Source organism: Lagopus muta, chromosome 1 (assembly GCF_023343835.1).
Source record: "Lagopus muta isolate bLagMut1 chromosome 1, bLagMut1 primary, whole genome shotgun sequence".
NCBI lineage: Eukaryota > Metazoa > Chordata > Aves > Galliformes > Phasianidae > Lagopus > Lagopus muta.
This window is the reverse complement of record NC_064433.1, coordinates 95,807,386-95,826,573: the sequence shown is the minus strand read 5'-3', so window position 1 is coordinate 95,826,573 and position 19,188 is coordinate 95,807,386. Positions and strand designations below refer to the sequence as shown.

The 19,188-nt window shown below is 36.9% G+C and overlaps 1 protein-coding gene across 10 annotated transcripts in view; it reads right to left on the bottom strand.

The window, feature by feature from the left end:
- ROBO1 (roundabout guidance receptor 1) overlaps positions 1–19,188 on the bottom strand; it is a 694,688-nt gene that overhangs the window by 359,341 nt on the left and 316,159 nt on the right. For 8 of the 10 annotated variants that reach the window (XM_048933857.1, XM_048933858.1, XM_048933861.1 and 5 more), the window contains one exon: positions 3,660–3,743. The exons of the other annotated variants lie outside the window; for them this stretch is intronic. In XM_048933857.1, coding sequence (XP_048789814.1) covers positions 3,660–3,743 — 84 coding nt within the window. The remainder of the gene's footprint in view (positions 1–3,659; positions 3,744–19,188) is intronic. 10 annotated transcript variants of the gene reach the window in all.

The window sequence follows — 19,188 nt, the reverse complement described above, 5'->3', positions numbered from 1 at the left end:
TTCTTGGCATTTCTCTTGTATCAAATATGCGATAGAAAACCTTGCAATCTCCTTTTGTCTAAGAGCAGTGCCACAAATATGATTAAAATCTCAGTGAATAAATGGGTGCAGTTATATCTCTTTCTTTCTAGACTTTTTCCATCCTCTAGTTACTTAAATTATAAATGCTTTCTAACAGTGATTATCTTTAATATATATATATGTATAATTGTCTCTGTATTTGAGTCCAGTTGTAATTACTGTGATAATAACAATCTGATAGCATGCAAACGTGCCACAGTGTATACTACATTACTGTACTGACTAGGGGAAAAAAAGTCTAGTGTCAGGTGCTATAACATACTAAAAATTATGAAAATTCAAATACAAACTGATCATTTTTCCATAACAACTGATTTAAATTTTATCCGTAATTTCAGCGTTTATTTGAATGAGCTTGAGCTGGCCACTCCTCTACTCTCCCATAAAGTGATGTATTTCCTATTTGTTTTGTGGTTACTTCTAAAGGCAAGTACGCAGATCCAGAATGGATACATTAGCGCCTTGGAAGGTAGACAAAAAATTTCTCCTGACTTTAACTGGCCTTCAGGAGATCATACTGAAGCACTTTTTAGGAGTTATGGAGATCACTCAAAAACCGTATGAAACAGCTGCATGTGTTCATCCTGAAAAACATATATGGAAAGAAAAATACATAGAAAAAAATACTTTTTAACTCTGGAAGTTCCCACAAGAGCAGATGTTTTAATCATTTGTCTCAATGACTAAAGTTATGGAGAGCTGGAAAGTGGAAGCATCCTATAGATGGCTCTTAACATACCCCTCAAAATTACATTCCTACAGTATGACATGATTCATTAGCTTATGTTTGGTTTGTGCGCATTCAGACAAGACAAATACAGAATTCAAACAAAACTCTTTTTTTTTTTTTTTTTTTTTTTGCTAATAGGTCTAGACATCCTCTAGATGCAAAAGTTACTTAAATGATTTCAGGAAAGGGTCAGGTAGTTTTCAGCACAAATAACTTCTGGAATGTTTTTTCTTTTGGAGAATGAAATTCTATAGGCAAGAGAGAACAAAAAATACATCTATAAAACCCAGGAATTCCATATTACAACATCAGCTAGGCCTGTGAACTAGGAAAAATTTAAGAAAGTAACTTCACCTGTGAGATCATATTACAGCTAATGTTATTTTTATAAATCCTTACTGATTGCTACAGAAACCTGATAGTTTAATTTTAATACATACCCTAGAGCTTTTCTATATGAGCTAAAGCATACACGCATTGTGCAAGTGATTATTATTACATAGAGGAGGAACAATAATTGATGATTAAATCTTTAAACATGAAAAAAAAGTTGGTCTACATTCAGTGTTCATTCAAACAGAGGCACGAAGACTCCAATTAAACAGAGCCATCCTCTAAGCTTTCCTTTTTCTTCAGCTTGTGTTTGCATATAACTTGATCCTGACCTTTGTGTTTTCTTGAAGAACACCTATTAAAACACGGCCTTTGAGTTAACATCCTGAGAGCCTCCAGGGTCTGAGTAGACTGGGGTCTGATTTTTTCAGTCTTCCCCAATGACCCCTGTTGGTCTCTTGGAGACAGGTTCAGCAGTGGCAATACAGAGTCTTAGATGTGGTGCTCATGTCCAAATGGGCATCACCGAAGGCTCATCTGAGAGGGACGCAGCAGAGTCCGCAATCTGCTCAGGCAATCCTCCCACATCCCTATGGTCTGAAGGGAGCTATTGCCTTAAACAGTTTTCGGGGGAACTGAGTGGTACTTGCCTGCTGTCATCCACCTGGCTGTGCTTGCAGGGCTGAGTCCCTTCCCAAGGAAGGAGGGAAGTCTCTACCCCTCCTCAGAAATGATCTGTTGGCATCCCACAGATGTGTACGCATACATGCAGATATGGTACTAAGGAACACAGTTTAGTGGGAATTATGGTGATAGGTTGATAACTGGACTCGTTAACCTTACAGGACCTTTCCAACCTTAATGATTCTATGAATCTATGATGCCTGCTAATAGGGGGCCTGTGGAAGTCCCTCTCCTAGCTCTGTGGGCTGTGGGCCTGAGGCAGCCATCTATGCCCATTTTGCGCAGAGTGTGCTGTGGGGCTGCAGCCATGCCCATGCCAAGGAGGGCCCCCCAGCTAAAACATTAACAATACAGGAAGGGCCACGGTCCCAAAAAAGGCTATTGAAACACAGGACCCAAGGAGTACCATTCTTAGCCCTGCTTTCTGAAGAAAAAAATACTGCAGTACAGCAAAAGAAGATGCATTTTTTGAATTAGATGATCCCAAACATATCAGGGAGGATAGATGTTCCAAACTCAGAGAGAGGAAGTAAAGGAAGTAACTAAGGAAAAAAAGAGAAAAAAAGGAATATTCAAATGGTAGTGAAATTAAGTAATTCACATACACCGCAGTTCCTATGTGTTTCTAAGAAGGCATCAATTTTCTTAACTCAGGATGAATTTGTATTGCTTTGCCTTCTTACCCTTTTATAAAAATGTACTTTAAACTGGATTACAATTATGTGTCAAGGTTTTAAACCACATGCAGGGATGATTGCAGAGAGTAGGTGATGAAAGCTGTAATCATCTAAGTGGTGCATAACAGATCTGAACAACTCTGAATGGATAAGACATTACTCCCTTTTTTATACCTGCTCTTCTCTTTTTATATTCAGTAAGATTGTCTTATTTATGAATATTTGAATACAACACTTTCATTAATCACTTGAATATATACAATGTTGTACAGTGTGAGCAGTTATTGTACTAGTAGCCCACTGATAAAGTATTTACAGAACCCCTTTCAGTTAAATTTTCAACTCACCTTCATGCTTTCCAAAAGTTTCTTCTACTAGAAGACTTAATACTTACCTTCACAATCTAAAACTCATTGAGGTCCAGATCTTGCCACTGCTCTGGAGCAGACATCTTTCAAGAGAGCTACACTCAGTGGTTCTGTAGCTGAGTCCAGACTTAGCAGGCAACACAGCTCCTGGAGCTGGGTGTCACTTCAGGAGTTGCAGAACTGGCCCCCTAAGGGTCCCTGCTGCACCACACAGCATGATGATGCTTATCTGGAGCCTCTTTTATTTGACCTAGAGAGGCTTTTCTCTAGTTCATGCAAAACAGTAGTCTATGACTCTTCTTCAATTGCATCTTAGTTTCATTTGATCTTTTTCTCCCTGCTGCAAAACATTTTAGTTCTGCTCTCAACAGAAATGAAGCGTGATGAGGAAGGGGTCCGAGGAGAGGGAATTAAAAAAACAAAAATCCTTATGGAAAAATCCCTGTGTATGGTCTTTGGAAAAATTGCTCTGAGATGATGTTACCTCATGCACTAATATACACAATTTAAAGGAAAATAATTGGTGTATTGTTTTCATTAGTAGAAATGGATTTTAAACACTTGAATATTTGAAATACACTGTAACACACAATAAAAGACAATCATCTTGGTGAGTTACATAGAATAATTCCCAACAGTACTAACAGCATTGAGCTTCAAGGGTGATGGGGAAAGAAAGCTAGCCAGCAATGATGGTTAAAAAATGTGTACAGGTATTAATGGTAGATGTGGGTGGAAAGTGCCATAAGGAGGCAGTCAGGAGTATTTTGGAAAGATGCACTCTACCTGTGTAGCCCAGCGAATTGTCACCATTATCAGAGGTGGGGAGTGGCGTCCCGCTGTCGTTCCCCCTCTCTAGGTCGTCAGAGTCTGTCGGAAACAACACCAGAGCTGCTGATGGGGTCACAGGAGTAACAGGAGTTGCCATTTTGATCAAAACACGTCCAGACACAATTAAATCCACACATGACAGCAAGAGCCAAAGGGCCAGTGCGTGGCGCACGGTGTCCTCCCAACTGCATGGCAATGCCCGATGGAAGGCAGCCGGCATCGCCCCAAGCCCCCAAATACTGCCCGCTGCCCCTCGCTGCCCTCACAGCTCTCCTGCCCTTCGGCTCCCTCTCTGCAGCCTGTGCCGTGCAGCACCCGGCCCACCAGCCTGTGCAGGCTGCCGTGAGCATATGGGGACGGGGAGGCAGGGGAGCTGAATGCTAGCATTGCTAATTTTCCACCTTATTGTTAATCAAAGCTATTGACTGTGATCACTCGCCATCATCGCTTCATCTCCTGGCAATTACGGACCCAGGGGACTTCACCTCTTTGTAGGGAGGGGCTGCGAGGGGGGGGAATGTGTCTTGGCAAGCAAGTGGGGCTGCCCTGCCTCTTCTGCAAGATGGGGCTGGGCTCCCCTCTCAGAGGGCAATAGTTTAGCAGCAGAGGAAGCAAGATGCGCTTTCTGAGTTGAAAGATGCTCGCAAAGAAACACTCAATTTTCATGTCACATTAAAAAAAAAAAAAAAAAAAAGACAAGAAAGGAAGGCAGCTGGTCAGCTAAACACAGAAATGGACACGTTTTAAGACTCCAAGATAAATTGCTGATCAAAACACCATAAACCACTGTGAAGGTAACCCATAATAATGAAGTAAATAATTCAAAGCAAAAAATAAAATAAGAACCCCAGTGGCTCTGAAAATAAAACAGCATAACCGAAAGAAATTTGTTGTCAGTATCAAAATACCTTTTTACTCTTGTCTGTTAAGGTAAAAATGCAAATTAAACTTTAATTCTTTTCTTTTTTTAATTTCCTTTGTTATCACAATGTTCAAAAGATAATACCTAAAATGAAACATCCATGTTTTGGTTAAAAAGCTGCAAGTAGCAAACCTGTTCCCAAGAATACCAATAACACAATAGACTGCACTTCTTCTTTTCTTGTTGATGGATGTCAGACAATTTATTAATAATTTTAAAGACCCTGAATAGAAAAGATATGTTTTACGTGCGCGCGCACACACACACATTCTGGATTTCCATGATGACTGAAATTAATTGTTCTATTTCAATAAATTGTACATGCTGCTAAAAATCATCTTGGTTTCACACAACTACTAATAGAAAAATGCATGAAATTAAACTACAAAAAACATACGTAGGTTTTTGGTTTGTTTTTTTTTTTTTTTCTGGATGCAAAGTTTTACTACCTCTGTTAATACAATGTTTAAAATGTGATGTTGAACATTCATATTCTACATTTGTGCACAAAAAATCATAAATCCAGACCTTTTCTAAGTAATTCTCAAAGAAAAACAAACAAACAAAAAACTAAAATCCTCAAGACCAACCAGTTAAAGGATTATACACAGCAGGAAGAAAAACAAACAAAACAAACCACAAAACAACACACAACACTAAGATGGCGTTTCATCCTGGCAGATGAAAAAAGTGAAATATGTTCATTTACTGACCCATTCATCTTTGCTGACTCACTAATGGCCAATGTCATGCACGTCTTTAAAGCCTACTCTGGAAATGGATGTTGAGTGAACGGTTCAACATTCTGCTTCTCCAGATTGCTCACTTATTTGCATTCAAGGGTTGACTGGGTCAGAGTTTTAAATTACAGCAGTAAAGAAGAGAAAGATGGGACTTCTTTATTAAAATAAGATGCAGAGCCTGTGCCTACTTTCTTTTGGGAAAATGTTTATAACCAACAACAGAAAGCTCAGACTGAGATTTCAAGCAATGAACCTGTCGATCATCATATTGAAAGATTAATTACATTCTAGGAGATTTAACCATACACTGCTCAAAATGATTAAGAAGAAGGAAGATGTGCAGAAAACTCCTGGCATGTTCTCATGTGAGCTTAAGGTGTGCTGTCATGTGCAAATATGACTGCAAAATGAACTGGTCTTTTTTATCTAAAATACTGCTTAGGACAAAGCATTCTCAATAGAGGGTCGACATCCTCCTGGAAGACATCTCAAAGAGCTGCCACTGCTCACATCCTTTAGCAAGGCCTACATTGCAGGGTTAAACAAGAGCAGTTTTCATTTCAGGAATTCTGCGCATTTGCTCCAGCCAACAGCAGCTCTAAAATGAAGCTCCAACTGTTTGCAGCCATTTGGGCATGAAAATCTTGCCTTCAGTCCCTCCAATGATTAAAATGAGGGGGTTAGTCTGTTTTTAACCCTACTCATATTTACATGATATCTGCTAATGACAATACCTTTATTACATTGCCTATTATATACAGATTTTTCACTCATATCTTCTTTGACAAATTCAACTTTTCAACTTGGTCATAAATACTATATTCATCCAGTGTTAAATTACATGTGAAAACTGCTTTTGCTAAAGACAATCATGGAAGTTGAGTTCTTGCTGTGGGTGAATTCTCCACATTTCACTGAAGAATAGCTCTGAGCTCAATTCCTGCGTTTAGGGATTTAGCCCCTTGCACTGGGCTGAATTTAATTGTAGCCCTATCACAAGATCTAGTTTCACACAATTGACTTAAATGGTACATTTCACCATAAAACTGCTATGAAGGCATTCCACTGAATGTGTGGTGAAGGGCCTGAGAGTTGAGATATGATATATTTCCCTTCACTTGCTGTAGGATCAGTCAATTTTCCATTTGGCTACGCTAAACATAATGAATAATTTCATATCACTACACTAGTTGCCATGCAAAATGAACTAATAATCAAACAAACCAATAAATAGACAGAAGGAAATGAATGTGATAATCTGGAAAATTCAAATGATGAATGAAAAATTTACAGCCTGTTCCAAGTCAAAGAAGGTACTGAACTCAGGGAAATGCCACATTCACTTTACAGCAAGGCTCCCGTTTATTTCAACATAATATAACGGAGTAGGGGCTTCACAGAAATGACAGAAATGTCTGTCAAAACCTCTCCAGTAAAGATCTATGTCTTGGTTGAACTTCAGAGTCTCAAAATAAGAAGGGATTTAAGCCACAGTATCTGATATCTCAGCTTCTCAGAAAATCCTCTTTTCAGCGAAATAAAACTTTAAAAGTTGCTTAAGCAGTAATTGGATGATTCATTAAAAACTAAAATAATGATTAAGTAAAAATCTCAACATTTCATTTAAAATTAACTATTTTTACTTTTAAGTATGTAAAGTTGCAGAAATAGGGTAAAATATTTTTTTTTCGTTTATTTTTTTTGTTACCAAACAAACCAGTTTGTTCCAAAAGGGTGTGCCTTGGAAGAGGACAATGAAATGTGATGCCTTGACTACCAAAGAGAGAAAAAGAAAAAGGACAGCAGTTATTAGTTGCTATGACACTTCTCTTTCACAGCAGCATTTGTGATACACCTCATTAGAGAAGCAAAAGCCCCTCACCATGATGAAAAAAGAGTCTAATTTATTCTTTCCACAGCCATCTCCAGAATCACCATTCATTAAATTAAGGAAGTACCTCATGGTATTAGAAAAAAATCATATATTTTGACTTGACAGGAAAGTGCTCATTTCCCATCAGTGAATGGTCTAGATTTTTAGTGGAAGGATTTCAGGTTCAGTCAGTACAGCCCAACCTCAGATGCCACCTGCAAAGCAGCAAGAGGACTTGGCTTAATCATATAAATTATAAACAAGTCTAGGTTGCCTAGCTGAAATTGGAGAGTGTCAGAATCTGTATCAACGTGTGGAATCTTGTTCACTGAAATTTCCATTTAAAAATCCTTAACTTAATCGATTTTATTGGACTGCAGCAGTAGCCACTAGACACAATTTATGCTTTCATTTACAAGTCTTTAATCTCTGAAATGGTCAGAAAATCCAAATACTAAATACTTGCTTTTCATTGCCTCACCTACTACAACACCTAAAACTAATCATTCATATCTTCTTTCACATCTACTTTAACATGGTTGGTGCAACCCTAGCCTCAAATATTGCTTTAACCACAGCTCGGCTATCTACGTTATGGTCACTACTGATGGCTTTTTCCACCAGTAACAGAAAGTTAAGCTATCAGTTATTGCTCCTTTTGAACCAGTGAGACAAGTCTATATGACAAGACTTATTGAAGATGCATTCTTAAAAGTCCCCAAATGATTCAGTATTGATTCCCTAGCCCATCTTCCCAGACGACACAAAGAATGTTGAAAAGATCTGAGCAGGCACCACTTCTTACTACTGTGGGAATCTCACATATGAAATACTACACTGATCATACTTCATCTGAAATTAAAGCCACCTACTGAGCAACACCTGACTACAAAAACAGCAATTGCTGCTTAATTTTATTAAAAAACTTAGCACTCCATTATTTTTTGCTGTGTTTCTCTAACTTTCACTATTATCACCTTGGGGGTACAAAATTTGGAAGAAATGTCATTAATAGCATTTGCAAATGACCATTAATAAAGGATTAGGGTGAAGCAAATGAATACAAACTACTATCAATATTAGGATTGTGTCCTACAAATTGGATCAATTTCCATTGATTCCCTTCTACTGATCCAGATGAATTCAGAAAGAAGCATCAGGAAAAAAAAAAAAAAAAAAAAGAAAAAAAAAAGCAGCACAGGCCACCACAGATTAAGTTGAGGAAAAAAATTAGCAGCTTGTTTCTTCAGTGTTTTGATTTATTCTGGCTTTCACTGGAATTATATTAGAAATTCCTTATAATATATTTTAAGAGATATTTAATTATATTCTATTACTTGGTTATTTATAATGGTAAAACATTTTATTCTATCAGTAGATAGTTAAGTAATGTAGTGGCTGAGTGAGAACTACTGTTTAGACTAAATAACTACATTTGTAAGAACTAACTTTTGTGAAAGGAAATATAAAATTATGTATTTAGTCAGAAAAAAAAAAAAGTAACCCACAGACAAGCTTTCAAGCATGTAGACTTATTCTTCAGATCTGGATGAAAAGGAAAAACTTCAAGCTATATGAAGAATTGGGAATAATTAGGCCATCCTCATACCATCACAACTACACTACATTAGAAGCCTATTCTGTATATGGCTGATCAATTTGGAAATTATCCTTTCCAATGTTTTGTATTAGCTGGAGGAAAATATGCTATTATTTTTAATAAGACTTAATAGCACAACTTTCTAGAGACACAATCACATTCAGCCAGTGCTCTAATGTCTTTAAAATGGATAACTTTAGGGAATTATGACCATTTTCACAGCTGAGGTTATCCAGAAGTAATTAACAAGTTCTTCATTAAAAGTTTATATTGCTTGGCTACCTCATCTTAACAGTTAAGAAAGGTTTAAGCTAAGAGAAAATGGGAAGAATTTGCTCTCATATAATAGCTTTAATCTGAGGATTTGGCACTAGTATGTTACAAATAAATCCATAAGGATGCTTTTTATTAATAACTTATACTACTATGGTCTAGCAACTTAATATATGTTTCTAAAAATAATTCATAATTTCATACAAGTACAGAAATGTTATTCACTAGGCAGAAGGAACAATTTTCTGATGAGAACAGACATACTTTGTGGTGTAAAAGAACCCTTAGGGTCAGATTCTACAACAAGGAAAGATACAGGTTCTATTTAACAGTTAGAGCACCTTTACTTCAATCATCTTCAAAGAACAATACATGCTACTGAAATTCTGACAGTAACAGAAGCTATTAAACAGCTTGTCTTCCCTTCATTTCCATGCTATGTTCAATAAAAGCCTTTAAATTAGAAAAAAAAATTAAGGGAGTACTTCCAATTATGCAAAAGAATGTAGCCAGCAAGCAATCTCTTTGCATTTATTTACGAGGCCTGCTTTGAAAGTAATGCCTCCTATTTTATTATGTTGGCCCACAACATCAGATGTGGATGTTGGTGGTGTGGCAGTAGAGACTGAACCTTCCTGCCAATTTCCTGTTACATCTTGCTTCTTTATCCAACTAGGACATCCAACTATGAAAATCTGACTGGCAGAAAGATATCAAATCACCAACATCAAAAGAAGTAACCCAAGGTATCGGGCAGCTACTTAAAGATGCAGAACCAGCAGATCATTACATTTACAAAGTCATTAAACACTGTATTTTGCAGTTACAGTACTGTTGCTCCATCAATAGAGGCAATAGATGGCAATAGAGGGGCAGTCTGACAAAATGGCACCTGACATGGCAGTGCAGATGAGGCAAAGATGTTCTGTCATGAGGAGAAATGGTACTCACTGACATTTGAAGCTGAATATTTATGGAGACCAAACAGTGGATGTGAGCACCAATCAGGTGGTGGGTGGTTATTTCAGCAGTGGGGACAGCAAAATTGGATCACCTCTACTGTAGCAGATTTTTATGAGCACAGCAAGCAGGCTCTTGTTCATCACCACCAAAAATGCATAATGGTGGTGACTGTGTTGAAAAACAGTGTTTTGTAGCCAAGAGTTTGCTCTATCAAACAGTGTTATTGTGCTCTTTGTATCTGCTGTAGTTTCCATTTGGCATATCTTCTGTGTAAAGCAAGATCAGTGATTACCATATCCTATAGGGTTATCTGATGATTAAACAAAGGAGATTATGACCCTGTCATAGTTTACAGTTAAAATCCTTGTGGTCTAAGAACAATTTCATTTAGAGTTAGCACAGTACAATGGTGATTTTGAAGTAAACACTGCAAACTAAAAGGCAAATTACAATGCAAACAAATGACACGGAGTGGAAAAGCATATCATGTCAATCAATACAGCTCTATATGTATAAATTTACAGTAAGCTACAAATGTCATCAAATCACTTATACATATGGACACAGAGTAGTAGTAAGTTGAGTGTCCAGAATTCCCTTTTCTATTAATCTTCCATGACAGCAAATTAGCTGGAGATATCAAGTGATTCTCACTTGCAATATAACTTTTTTTCTTAACCCAAAGAATGTTTTCCTTTTTTTCATACTAAATGGAAGTATGTACTTCTGGGAAGGCTTTGTCTTCCATTACTAGATCACAGGGGTTCTCTCTGAAAAGTTCTTCCTAAGAGCTATTGCTTCTGTGCTGCTTAATGAAATATGCCTTTCTACAATGGAAGTTTTTTTAAAGTTCATTCCTTGGAGAGGAGAGTAGCCATACAACAGGTGTCCTTCCTTTCTTTGTTTACCTGAGCTGAACACAGCTAGTAAAAATCGTATCCTTAAGAAAACAAATGACTGAGCATGTAAGCATTTGCCTGGAAAATTTGATATTAGGCTGAAGTCCTTTCTTGTTAAAGCAGCAAAATGCTCCCATTGACTGTATTCAGGGTTCTGTTAGCACAGCTGTGAATACTTCAGGGAAACAGGAGAAAGAGCCACAAATAAAGAATTAGCAATTATTATCTAGGTCATAATGGAACATACACATGTCTCAATCAACTTAAAATTTCTGCATCTAAACCAGGAAAGCTTTGTAGAATGGTAGTATGTTAATGTAACAGTTTAGAGTAGTTTGTTAGCATCTTCCAGCTGGAAATCTCATTTCTCAGGGTGATGAATGTCGGCCTCAAAAGAAAGCACAGGGTCAAAAATTACTCTGAGTTTGTGAACACGAACTCCAGACAAAATAGTACTACAATGAAATGAAGTATCTGACAAGGATATCAATATTTTTTTCTATCTTATTTGGTATTAATTTTGCAGAGCTGAATTCTGACAAGAAATAACTCAACACAGCAAGAGGTACTCAGGCTTACAAGGATCTACAATATTTCTAGATAATGTCAATTTGTAGTGTGTATGTTGAGCATGGGAATGACTAGCTAGGGGCAGTAATTTTGAAATCAAATAAAACCTTCAATATATCCATGGGAACCCCTGAAATAATTAGAACTTTAACTGAAAGCAGAGACCCCAAAGTAGTAAAGAATGAAAGCTGAAAAATGATATGCTTTAAGCTACACAAATATGACAAGAACAATGCCAGAGTAAATAACAAAATCACCTACATCAAAATTGTGATGAATAAGAGTATGAAGATGGCAAAGAGACTAAATCCCACGTCCATGCCTTTCGGATAAACTGCCCAATAAGGCATAACCTTATCAGAAACTTCACTTTGTGTGTTGGTAGAGACAGAACAATATCTAATGAACAAATGGAAGCAAACCATACGTCACCTTTAAAAAGCAAAACCAGTAAACCTGTAGTGCTGGAGATCAGGAAATTAGATTTCTCACAGTAAGGGACTCATTCATCATCACAGCAATGAACTGAAAATGGAACCACAGAGGACAAAGAATATCTTGTGTCTGATTTACTTACAAAGTGTTTCCAGAGTATATCATTGCCAGCCAGGACACAGCTTTAATGTCACCTAACTAAAGTACTACACTGTATAGGAAGTAAGAGTGAAAGCTTGAGGAAAGAAAAAATACTTTAACTAACTACAATTGTTTGTTTGTCCTAACTTCACTACATGTGTTGGTGCAGCTGCTTTGAGCAGGAATTAAAAAATACTTCTGAAGCAATATTATAGGTATCATATGTTTCAAACATGATTGGTTCCATACTCCTGAGGCCCTCGAGCGCCTCTAGCAGAGTTCATCAGCAAATTTTAATATGTCAAACTGCATAAAAGTCAGAAGTAGAAGCTTTATCCTTAAGGGCTAGGGATCCAGCACAGGGGATCCCAGAGGGAGGACAGAGAACTCCAAATGGAGGGATGACATTCTGGCTTCAATGTGAGCACCAAGTGCTCCCATGGGCTCCTGATGAAGGGAAGTAGGCAGAGCCATGAGTTGGTTGCCAGCAGTCCCCTTCAAACTGCTTTATGTCCTGGTGCTCTCAGAGACCCTCTCCACATGTTCATGGGTGAGACCTCAGCATGGGTATCCCAGACTGCAACTCAATGGTTCCTGACCTTGAGTGGTAGTGGGGCTGGCAGACACCAGCCCTTGCTGGATGCCACACATGGGAAGCTGTCTCTCAGACCATAGCAGATGTGTCAACATTCTAATCAAATGCCTCTTGGCAACATTTTTCCTATGTAGCCACTGGGGAAACCTATGATCAGTTTAGGCCTTCAGCTGAAAACATCAGTTCATTGCAATGAACCATTAATATTTACCTTAAAACTAAAGAGATGGAGCACAATACAAATGTACCATAAAACAGAAGGTACCAGAAGATCACGCCACCAATAAACATGGAGCTGTAGAACCAGATCTGTGCACATAACCTATCAGTTACAAACAAATGCCAGCTCACAATTCATTGATACATGATTCCTACTGCTAAATTTAAGGCAACAGGCTTGTTAGTTTGGATCTTCATCACATTACAATATTAAACAACTCAAGTTATGTCCAAGATTATTTTAATTCTACCATAGAATAGACTGAAATGGTCAAAGATTTAAGATACAGACTTTAAATTTATTTCATTGACAGGTATGAAAGATTATGGAAAACATAAATGTAAGAGAACAAAATATACATACTAGAACCTAAAGAAAATCATATCAAGCATATTAAAGGCAATTAATCATTTTTCATTTTCACATTCAGAGGCCAGACTACAGAAAATTCCTAGAGAAAGTTTGTAATTTCAGAAGGTGCTAGATGAGAAAAAAAACAAGACTAACACATTGGATCAAATAACAAATCAAACTGATCTGACATTGAACACTGCTTAGAAAGTAAAATGAGAATGAGTACAATTGTATTATTTTATTACACCAGTTCAAGGTCTCAACTAGAAAAACTTGCCTCAGAAGATAGTGAGGAAATTTAAACTTTGTAAAAAAAAAGAACAAAACAAAACTGATTTTACCACATTATTCATATTACACAAGATTTATAGTTTATCTAACTCTACTGAAATTTGTGCTGTTGTTCCCTGACTGGAGAGTGACCAAGGAGATGTGATATTGTCTTGGAGGCAAAATGCTAGACATACAGAAGCTGCAAGAGTATGTAAGTGCTCAAAGCTGAGTATAACTGAACCATTAAAAAAGTCAGTGAAAGAATTCCCATCCAAGATAATGACCATTTCAGGCACACTTCAGCAGAATCTTCTAAAATAGTGAAGCCTCTTAGAAATTCTTTTCTTAGATACACCAAGAAAGGAAAACAGAAATATTTGTCACTGGAAATAATGTAATTGAAATAAAAATTATCCAAAAAGTATTCCATTCAGGTTTTAGTTTTCTTAGTAACTGTATGGTAAACGGACATTTCACTGTTATTTCATAGTTGTTTCTGAAAACATTTAGTCTTAGATGAGAATGCATTGGTACATAAAACATATGTAATTCATGTTTGGTGATAAAAGGTAAACTGGGTAAAAAAAATTACACTAAAAAAAAGAAGCAAAAACAAAACAAAACAAAAATTCTCGTGAGCAATGACTGAATATTTACTGGCTTTATACTAATTGACACACATGCCTAAGAAGTCTCCCTAGGTCTTGTCCAAGCTCTTCTTATCAGCTTGAAACTTGAACATAATTATGTTTGATGAAACTCAGGCTAAGTGTGTCTCAGGGTCCTGGCCCCCTAGTCACCCAAACTAAAGTCCTAGACAAAACTTTCTCTGATTTCCTCACAGCCTCCAGCCATTGGTACCTTTCTCAAGGAAACCAAAAGGTCAGAGAGAAGATGGTGTGTGGAGCTAGTGTGGGGACCAACTGTAACATTATAAACATAGCTTTGAGAGTGCTTCCATCTTTAATCAAGATTTCGCTTAAGATTATCAGATGAACTTAAAAAAAATCTAGAGAAGGATATGCAAGGGATGCAGACAGTGTGATAACAGAAAGTTCAGATGAAAATAAAATAGTATCAAGCTCTTTGCATCGCAAATCAGATGATCATTCTATATTGATGATTTGAATGACTACTCTGAATACAGATTACCCATTTCACAAATCTGAATGAATGACATAGCTCCATTTCCACAATCTGAACAATTATAAAGATTCTTACAGCCAGAAGAAAAAAAAAAAGGTAATTCAGATGAGGAAAAAAGTTCTGTGAAGATTTTTCGGACAGCAGACTATCAAATAAATTTTGTTGAATTTAATCCGACCACTCATTTATCATATCCAGTGAGTGAGTAAGTTAATGACTATATTGATTCTCTATTGTGTTCATTTTGATATACAGCCGTGCTGAATGTAACCATAAGATATTAATTTCAGAGGAAAATGTTTTGATGATAAATATTCAAATGTGCAGTTAAGAATGATCGTTATACAGTAGATTTCTTGTACTGAAGTTATAGGGCATATCTATTTAATTGCAGAGGGAAATAATGCATAATATGTAACCCGTAAGTAGTGTATTACTAATCATTACAACAGACATCAACAGCATTAGAATCGTAGAATGGTTTAAGTTGGAAGGAGCCCTTTAAGATCATCTAGTTCCAACAGCCAGTTGAAGATCACATTCATGTAAAGTGCTACTTTTACAATAAATTCAGGAGTACTGTGTTGCTTGAAAACCTTTGATTATTCAGAGGCTAATGATGAAATAGGTATCTGAGATCACGGTTACTCCAGCCTACCAGTATCTGAAGATAAGAAGAGGGAAAAGACATGCTATTCCTATGCATACCTGATTTTACAGGCATCTTATGGAGTTCATTATTTTCCACTTTCACTGAATTGTAAAAAGCACAGCACATGACTTACACCCTAATGCCTGTCTGTTTTGAAGAAATGAGAGAAATGGAAATGATCTGTCTTCCAGAGAGGATGCTTCACACTTTGTGCAATTGACTTCAATCTGTCAAGAGAGGCATAATGCAGACTGGAATAACATGCAATTAAAACACAGTACAATGTATCTAATACTACATATCAACACAGTAAGTCTTTTTTTAAAGTCCTGGAAACACCATTATTTTAGTTCTTTCTTAAATTTTATTTCCCTTTCACAATATGTAACAAGTATTCTACCTTCTTTGTTTATTTGGTTTTGGATTTCCAAGTAAGCAGCACACCTGACAATGAACCCTCGATTTCTAGAGCAATTCAAGCAATTATTATTCTATTATTCACACTTAGAAAGTGTGATTTTTGCAAGGATATTTTCAGTCTCTTTTTCACTTATCAACCTCTTCCTACAGAGCAAACTTTTCCTCAATCAAGCCTCAATCCTTCTGGCCTTTTTCACGTTTCACAATAGTTGACGCAAAAAGTAAAATGGAAAGAACATCTTTGTGAAAACTGCATTCACACTGGCTTCCATTAGATGCTGAAAGGTCTCAATAGTAGGAGAAGGTGCAAAGTGATGGGTGAGTGTATCTTATGATTGCTTTAATACCTTTGGAGAAAAGAAAAAGAGAAAGAAGGGGAGAAAAAAAGGGAGCACATTTGGTTTAGTCTGTGGCTCCTTTTAAGGAAATAGTTGATTTCTTTTGTATTTTTATTACTTGAAAAACTGAAAACAGATATCAGAGGAAAACAGAACCAGATCTTCCACTGCAAAGACACTTAGTAAAATCCGTCTGGTTCCCTGTCTAAAGCTGAACCACAGGGAAAACCTGGGCTTGGGACGAGGCCCTGATGATTGCAGCTGGGCTGCGAGCCCTGTGGAGGTCAGGGAGGTGCAGCAGTGCCTCAGGGACAGCTCAGCAGGGCCCCAGAGCTCAGCTCCAGCTGCTGCTGCTGTGAGGGAGGGGATGAAATCATAGCAGGGAGGGGGGAAACCCAGGATGTCTAAAGGGATGGAAACACCACAGCTTTGCTTTCATCCCTCCCGTATTCTCAGAAATCACTCTGGGGAGACGAAAGGCATCACTTGAAAGCCTGATTCTTCTGTCTTTATGCTTTGCAGGCATCCACAGAGAACAGAAATAAAATGATAACGACCAAGTATTTAAAACAGTACAATCTGCTGCCTGAGTCCCAGTGAAGTGAGCACAACCAAAGACACTTTCCTTTAATTTTGTCACCGGTTATCTTAGGCAACAGCATCAAATAATAAGCAGTTACAAGACAGCTCCCCCACCCCTAAAAAAGACGTCTGTGCGGTCAAGAGGACACAGACTTGAAACTTGGGAAACTGTGGAAGTGAAGAGGCACTGCAGCTTCCCCAGCCATGTTTTAGTCATTATTTTCACGACAATGCCAAAGTATTCTTCCAGTGCACAGAGCAGATGATGCTCAATCAATAAGCAACTACAAAATGTTTGATCTCTCTTTATTGTTTATACGTATTCAAAACACTGCTCTAATGATAATTTCATTTCATTAAGTGACCTGGACTTATATCAGTTGAAGTACAAACTTGATCAGGAATTGGAAATCTTCAAAATCAACAAACTTGCAGATGCTGCTACAGTTTCTCCAGAGCCCTGTGAGCTGATCTGGCAATATTATCATCCCTCTTTTAAATTCTGAGATCTGAAACACCACTGTGGTTCAAGTCAGGTTCTCTGAAAAACGCTACTTTCTTCAGCATTCACCACTGAGGCTTCCAGCTCCGTGGTAAAAGCCTTTAAGTCTGTAGCTAGCACAAAATGGAGAAGGGAACACCAGGGATGTTTGAAATCAATGATGATCTCTGTGTTTTGGAGCTATTAGTCTGCTGTCCAATAGCACAAGGTGTACTAGTTTTATAGTTTTATCCAAACTGGCCCAAGAAACCAAGCAAGGAATCTCTTCCCCAAATGGAAACACCTTCTACCTTCATGAACGTCATTAGGCCAATAAATAATTAGTTGATTAATTTACAGAGGAGCATTTTCAATTCCTAGGAAAGAATTACTAAATATGACATTCTTCATTCACTTCCACCGGATGTGCTTAAATAATTCAATGGTTAATCTATAAAATACTGAATAAGACCCATATTTAAAGTCTACTTTTGCAAAATGCATTCAAATGATGTTATATATGACCTAAAAAAAATCTGGATTTATGTATGTACAGCTAATAATAAATTAAATACAAACTTTGACTGTTTTCCTCTGCCTTTCTTCCTCTTGGTCCCTCTCTCAACAAAGCAAAAATGCCAGACCTACTGTCAAGTATGTATCTGTAAGATAATTGATTGCTGAGGCAAATTTTTTATGTGCTGCAGAAAACAAGGCCACGTTGATAATGGTTGATATTAGATAAGGGAATGGTTTATAACTGATTTTTGAAGGGAAGGAAAACAAAAGATACCTTACTCTAGAGAATGTTTTGGCTCTTTGAATTGGGATAGATTACAGAAAAGGAATTCTTTAGGAGAGAGATATTTTGAAAGAAAGTTTGCTCACCTGGAAGCTATCTCAGCTACTAACTTTTGAATTTAAATATCTTAATCTGTTATGTTCTTGCTGAAATAAACAGCTCTTAAATCATAAAATATACATGCCCATATAGGACTGAAATGTCTAATGTATTTGTTATTACTATAAACTACAGTATCAAATATAGTTCTGTAATAATCTCTGAAGACCTCTTAACAAGTTAAGAGGGGCATAAATTTGTCTAAGAAATTCCTTGACTACTTAACCTTCTTAAACACTGCAAGTTTAACAACTGTGTAAGTACAACTCTCGTCATAGTAATCCTGTACTTTGAAGAGAACACTGTATTTGCATTGCAATTACATCTTGAGAAACATCAGCTGCTGCACCTTGTTAAAGAAATACTTTTGTTAAGTCTAATTTCATCTCTGCTCATGACTGTAAGCACTTTGATAAGCGTGTATAAGTATTCAGTGTTTTGTAAAATAGTAGTTTATTGCTCATAACGCAATTTGTGTTTCCGGGGCAATGACAAGGGCTTTCTTCTACATGGGCAAATAGTCATACCAATATATTGCACGTTAAAATCCAAGCCTCTTAAACGATCTTAAATTTCATCTTACAAACTCAACTTACTATAAGATCCCTAAACTACAAAATCTAACTATGTCTACCAGATACAAGCATTACATTTTACGGGATTAGTTTTTAACAGACTAGTTTATTGTAATTCCTATAAACTAGTGTTAAAATTGCTGTTGGTATTTCCATGGTACTACAGAATCTCCCAGAAGCATTCAAACATGACAGTTTGTAATACCACTCAGTGTACTACAAGTGAGAAATACTTTCCTTTTTCCCCTAGTCTCACTAAAAGCAATCCATTTTAAAAATTTAATTAGTAGCTCCTACAACTGTTGGCTCAGGTTCTGCTAATTTGTACTAAGAAATGAAATTCAAACTGAGTTTGTTGTTGTTGCTTTTAATTCTCTTATTACATAGAAACACCTCTCATAACCAAATTTCTGAGATTATGTCTGGTGAAGAAGACACAACCTCTTGCTATTTAATAGTATAAGGAATTAGTGACCTTTAAAATATATTGAAAAGCATAATTGGAAAAAGTAAATGGTGATGTGGTCT